Raw genomic sequence first — 6,205 nt, forward strand, 5'->3', positions numbered from 1 at the left:
CAGTGTAAAATTCTGACCAACTGTCTTATTAAAGTACTGTACCCTTAACTTGCTGGAACAGAAAGTGGTTAATTGTTTGCCTCCAGTATAGAACAAAGCTGAGTCATTTTCTGCTGGCTGACCAACTTAAAATGAGCCGCGTCACGACAAAACCAACATAATGCGTTTGCCACCAGCATGGATCTAGACCAGCCTATGCATCCGCGCAGTCTGATCAGGATCCATGCTGTTCGCTTACTCTATTACAAGTAGAGAAACTGATAGCGAACAGCATGGATCCTGATCAGACTGCGCGGATGCACAGGCTGGTCTGGATCCATGCTGGTCGCGAACCCATTATGTTGGTTTTGTCGTGACACGACTCAAATTTTCATCTTGATATCCCAGGAAAAACCAGTAATAGACAGTTTCAAAAGTGGAACCTGGACAAGTCCCATTAATTTAAGAAATTCAACATTGAAAGAAATGCTCTTATATTTAACAGTTATCTTCAGATATGAACGGTTACATTAGGTAGTGTGTGCTTGGATGACAAGCATACAATTTCTGGAACAGGCAAGTCATGATCAAACTTTGCACTAAAAGACATAGAGTGCAATTCTCATTACCTCATCTCTTTTTCTTCTGTCACTACTCTTTTCTCTATCTCTTGATTTCTCCTCCTTTTCTTCTTTCTTACTAGAACCACCTTTGTTATTCATTCTGTCCAATACTTCATCATTATCAACCTAAAGAAAAAGAAATTCTTGATCAAATTTTTACAAAGCTATGCTTTAAGTTTATAAATATATATTATAAATGGACGTTAATAATAATGACTGTAGTAAAATCATGACAACTACTTTGGAAGCCAAGATAGAAGCGTAACAACGTCCATTCATGATGCTTATTTACTTTAAAAGCAATGCTAGAATCTTGATATGTTGTATTTTAACTTACTTTAGAGCTAATCGCCTGAGCTAATGCTTGGAGAAATTCATTTGTTTTTTCTGGTTCATGGCCAGCCACAACCTTTGCAGGTTTCACAGTAAGCTGTTTTGAAGTTGCTGCACCTGTAATAAATTAAATAGGAATTATTAAAAAGACCTGGACTATGTGAAGAGTAAAAATCCCTTCAAAATTTTGTATTTATGTAGCAAGTATGCATATAGTCGGATATTTTTTTTACCTCACATAACAGAAGTCTATAAAATTCCTCTTCTCAATGCAAATCATGAATTTTTCCCCTGAATTCTGAACTTACACCAGCTTTTTACTTCCTAAATTAGCAATTTTAGCAATAACTCTTCCTTAAATCAAGAAGCTAAGGCCTCTATTCAATTACGTGAGAAAAGCCATTGGTAGATTATAAGTATGCATGTAAGTTTATGTAACTGCTTGTTTATGTTCATAATACCAATACTATAAATTATGGTGTAAAGGTATCAAATGTTATAACGGAAGAAAATCTTCAAATTCACTTGTTAAATTTATTTTTCATCATCTAATTACTAATTCAGCTCATATGGCTGCTACCCGTCACCAGGTGAGAAAAATGTGCAGCATGACCAGGACCAGATAATATGTAAATACCCCTTAATAGTGAACAGTTCTAAACCATTCCATATCATAAAATTGACTTATTTAAATTTAATAAAAGTTTGCAAAATTGTGTCAGGCAAGAGAAAATAAGAAAGAAATCTGGAATAAAGCCAATTTATTGAAACAAAATAAAAACCTTCAGGAATATTATTTTATAGTACTTACAGACATAGTCTACTGACTTCTGTAGAAATGCTATTTTGCTATCTCTGTCCTGAAATAAATACAAAAAACTTTCTTTATCATTGTCCATGAAACATCTTTCAACTAATAGAAAAAGATATTATTATCGTTATAATCACATATATGAAATGGAAATAAGAGTAAACTATTAACTAAAAGGAAATCTCAAATTCTTGTTTTCATGCATTTTGAATTACACTTATTTACAAATCTTCTAAAAACATGGAGCCTAGGCTTTAAATTTTGTAATCCAAAAGTCAGTTTTGGAATGACTAGTTGCTGTAACCTGGTGCTACAGACAATTCAGGGTTAAAACTTAAATATGCTTACACTGAAGCGTATTATAAGTTAAACACAAAGTAATTAAATGTTTCAATGATAAATCAAGATATTCTTACACAATTATTCATAGCCATTTAAAAATAGATTGACCTCATTTATTAAGCTAAGAATTAGTAAATTTTCTCATGACATAAATGATAAAATAAAATAGATTGAAACAAAATGAAAAGAATACAATGCCTAAAGATGAACTTACCTTGACATTTTCTGAGTTCAGTTCAGAATCTGTATAAAGACCCTTCATGACTCCAGTTGTTTTAATCACCTGTAAACAGAAGATCTTGGCATGATTTTTTTTAAAACTGACTTTAATGAAGTTAAAGCTTATATAAGCTTTGCTACCATATTTGGTGATAGTCTCATTGACGGCACCTTTTAATAAACTACATGCATTTGTACAAGTTTCATTCAATTAATTACTCTTTGATAGCAATTGTAACATATCCTTATATTCAAATGAAATGCTTGAGATCTAACGGAAATCTTTTCAGTTACAATGATTTGTATCGTAACTAGTGTTTTAAGAAGAATCAGTTAAATACGGCTTAAATTCATCTCTACTTTAGGGCTTAGTCTAACTAGAAATGTGTCCATAGGACACGGATGCCCCCACACGACACTGTTCTGTCAATCTTATGACTCTAGGTCAAATATTTTTTGGACTACATGTGCCACAAGTTGAAAACTAAAAATCAACAAAGGGCCATAATTCTGTTATATTTGGTTGCAGCAAAAATTCCTTCCTTTACTACCATCTACACATTAAGGTTGTTAATCCCTGGAAGTTTAAGCAAAATCTGCCATCCGGTTTAAGAGGAGTTGCGTTCACAAAATTTCTACATAGTATATAATGAAAAAATAAAAAAAGGGCCATAATTCTGTTAAATTTGGTTGCAGCAAAAATTCCTTTCTTTACTACCATCTACACATTAAGGTTGTTCATCCCTGGAAGTTTAAGCAAAATCTGCCATCCGGTTTAAGAGGAGTTGCGTTCACAAAATTTCTAAACAGTATATAGTGAAAAAATCAACAAAGGGCCATAATTCTGTAAAATTTGGTTGCAGCAAAAATTCCTTCCTTTACTACCATCTACACCTAAAGGTTGTACATCCCTGTAAGTTTAAGCAAAATCTGCCATCCGGTTTAAGAGGAGTTGCGTTCACAAAATTTCTACATAGTATATAGTGAAAAAATCAACAAAGGGCCATAATTCTGTCAAATTTGGTCGCAGCAAAAATTCCTTCCTTTACTACCATCTACACATTAAGGTTGTTCATCCCTGTAAGTTTAAGCAAAATCTGCCATCCGGTTTAAGAGGAGTGGCGTTTACAAAATTTCTACATAGTATCTAGTGAAAAAATCAACAAAGGGCCATAATTCTGTTAAATTTGGTCGCAACGAAAATTCCTTCCTTTACTACCATCTACACATTAAGGTTGTTCATCCCTGTAAGTTTAAGCAAAATCTGCCAACCGGTTTAAGAGGAGTTGCGTTCACAAGATTTCGGGACGTACAGACGGACTGACGGACGGACAAGTGCAACGCTATATGCTCCCACATTGTGGGGGCATAAAAATATATATATCAGACGTTACGGACTTGTTAAAGTTTACAACAGTCAAGCCCAATGTCTAATAGTTATTGCTCATAAACAAAAAGCATCATAAATATTCAAAAAATGTCTATTGTCTTGCCTTTCAAGCTTTATTTGCAAGTTAATTCAAATTTTCTTTCAATTTAATGACCAATCATTAACAAAATCTCTCAAACAATGTAGTTATCAATTCAAAATAAAACACAAACATCAATCTATTTTTGCCTATCCGCCATACTGGTTAAGTGAAGCGCTATACAGATTGATTCCAAATTTTTGAACGGAAAAATATATTCATACACACTGACGGTGCATGGGCAAATATTTTATTCACAAATATTTCATTTGAAACTTTTGACTCATTTTAACGCTTGCATTTGAATAAGGTAATCAAATTTTGCACACTGTGTGAAGGCCATTAGTTTATTTGCTGTATTACGAATTTAATTAAATAAATGAATTTAATCATGATTTTTCGGATGTGACTGTTTAATAAATTTTTTAAAAGGTATTTCTTTTTTACTTTTGTTAATAAAAAGATCAAAATTAAATTCAATTAATGTCTTCATATAGATCTACTAATTTAAGTGTTTTATTGTTCCGTAAGATTTTCTTGCGGAACATGCTATGGGTTTTTGAAAAGTATGATATGACGTTGTTTTGCCAAGTAAATATATCTCAAAGCAATGCCATATCTCAAAGGCAATGCCATATTTATAAGACTACTTTAGGGCTATGCTCCCCTTCAGTGTTGTCTTATTCTCTTGAACAGACATTTCTCTACTGCTGTCACTGGTAACATCAGTATTAGATTCCAAGTGTCAGGGGAAATATCCATGCAAAACCATTGCAGCTAATTTAAATTAGGGGACATTCTCAAATATCTTAATCAAAATTTAAAAAGAAAAGCCATTGTTTTCTAACTTACAGAAGTCATAACATCATGCAGAAACCGAAACGGTGGTTTTGCCAGAAGTTTTTCTGTCAACGGTGGTTTCTTTATGTATTTTCCCAGGGTATCCTGAGTTTTCTTTGCAATTTTCGGGTCCATGTCTGTTTCTACCGTTTGTTTCAATTTACTTTCTAAAAACAATTGTTTAAAATAGCATTTTGTTATCAAAATAATTATACAATTTCACTTTTTTTAAATTTAGTCTTCAACGCTATGTTTTCATGTGTACGGAATTCAATCCCACAATTCAATTCCTCGAGCATACGCAGTTCTTACTTCCGGTGTAGAATGTACACAGTTACCACGGTAACCCGAGACGACAACGATATACTGCTAATTTCGTATTCGTATTTTGTAATGTTGGAAGTTGTTTGATCATATTGAAAGACATTTGACACATAAATTAATCAACATATTTTATTTTATCATAACAGCATTGAAATATATTGCATTGTTTTATCTGCATTTTGAAAAAGAACTCGTAAATTTTCCAATCCCTTTTATTGGATGGATGACTTTCCATATTTATCTATCTATCTATCTCTGAGTACTGCCAACCCCTCTCGCGAGTGTTATAGGCAGGAAATTGTGCGCGTCGGGTGTGTTAGTAAAAGGTGTGAGAGAAAGTAAAAACCTGAAAATGAACATGATCAGGACAGTGAGAGACATTGAAAACTTCTAGTCATTGTTAAAATATTTTTATTAGTAAGGGTGAAAGAAAGATTTAAAAGTAAAAACACAACAAGTCAACTAATACTGTATCTTAACCACTGCCTGTTTGTATTGATCTAGATCAGGCAGGGTGACAATGTTCCCTGGGAGCTGGTTCCAAAGTGTGATACAGTGGGGGAAGAAGGAGAACTTATGGTAGTCTGATGTAACCTGTATTTTCCTAAGAGAGAGGGGATGCATATGTCTAGTAAGCCTAGATGGAGTTTTAATGTAGGTGGGAAGGCTAATGGCTACTAGATTATGGTAGATTTTAAAAAACATAATAAGTCTAAAGTCTAGTCTGCGATGCTCGAGAGAACGCCAGCCAAGATCTTTCTGCATGGCTGTAACTGATGACAAAGGGGAGTAATCCTGTTTTACCCAGCGTATCGCTCGTCTTTGGACCATCTCTATTTTTTGGATGTTTGATTGTGTGTAGGGGCTCCAAACAGTTGATGCGTATTCTAACTGGGGTCTTACTAGGGATTTATAAGCTAGTTGTTTTACTTTTTCATTTTTTGTATTGATATTTCGTTTTATGAATCCTAGGGTTTTGTTTGCATTTGATGTAATTCTTGAGATATGTGTGTTATAGTTTAGGTCTGTGGACAAGTCAAGGCCAAGGTATTTTGAGCTAGGAACTGATGTTAAAGCTTGGCCATGAAGGAAGTAATTGTTGTTGGTGACTTTTTTGTTTTTAGTGATGTGAAGGACTTGACATTTTGAGGGGTTGAATTCCATGTCCCACTCCCTTTCCCAGATTTGCATCTTATCAAGATCCTCCTGAAGGGATTGTGAGTCTGAGGATAAACTGAGATAAATTCAGCTATATTATACCACAG

The 6,205-nt window shown here is 33.8% G+C and overlaps 1 protein-coding gene across 5 annotated transcripts in view; it reads right to left on the minus strand.

Annotated features, from left to right (window-relative positions):
- LOC132731610 (TRAF3-interacting protein 1-like) overlaps window positions 1-4,913 on the minus strand; it is a 29,101-nt gene extending 24,188 nt beyond the window's left edge. For all 5 annotated transcript variants that reach the window (XM_060717819.1, XM_060717822.1, XM_060717820.1 and 2 more), the window contains exons 1-5: window positions 4,629-4,913; window positions 2,303-2,371; window positions 1,747-1,795; window positions 940-1,052; window positions 609-728 (exon numbers count right to left, since the gene is read on the minus strand). In XM_060717819.1, the coding sequence (XP_060573802.1) occupies window positions 609-728; window positions 940-1,052; window positions 1,747-1,795; window positions 2,303-2,371; window positions 4,629-4,751 (474 nt within the window). In that variant the 5' untranslated portion in view covers window positions 4,752-4,913. The remainder of the gene's footprint in view (window positions 1-608; window positions 729-939; window positions 1,053-1,746; window positions 1,796-2,302; window positions 2,372-4,628) is intronic.
- Between the last annotated feature and the right edge of the window lie 1,292 nt (window positions 4,914-6,205).

The sequence above is a fragment of the Ruditapes philippinarum genome, unplaced genomic scaffold (genome assembly GCF_026571515.1).
Source record: "Ruditapes philippinarum isolate M1 unplaced genomic scaffold, ASM2657151v2 ctg518_1_1_1_1, whole genome shotgun sequence".
Taxonomy (NCBI): domain Eukaryota; kingdom Metazoa; phylum Mollusca; class Bivalvia; order Venerida; family Veneridae; genus Ruditapes; species Ruditapes philippinarum.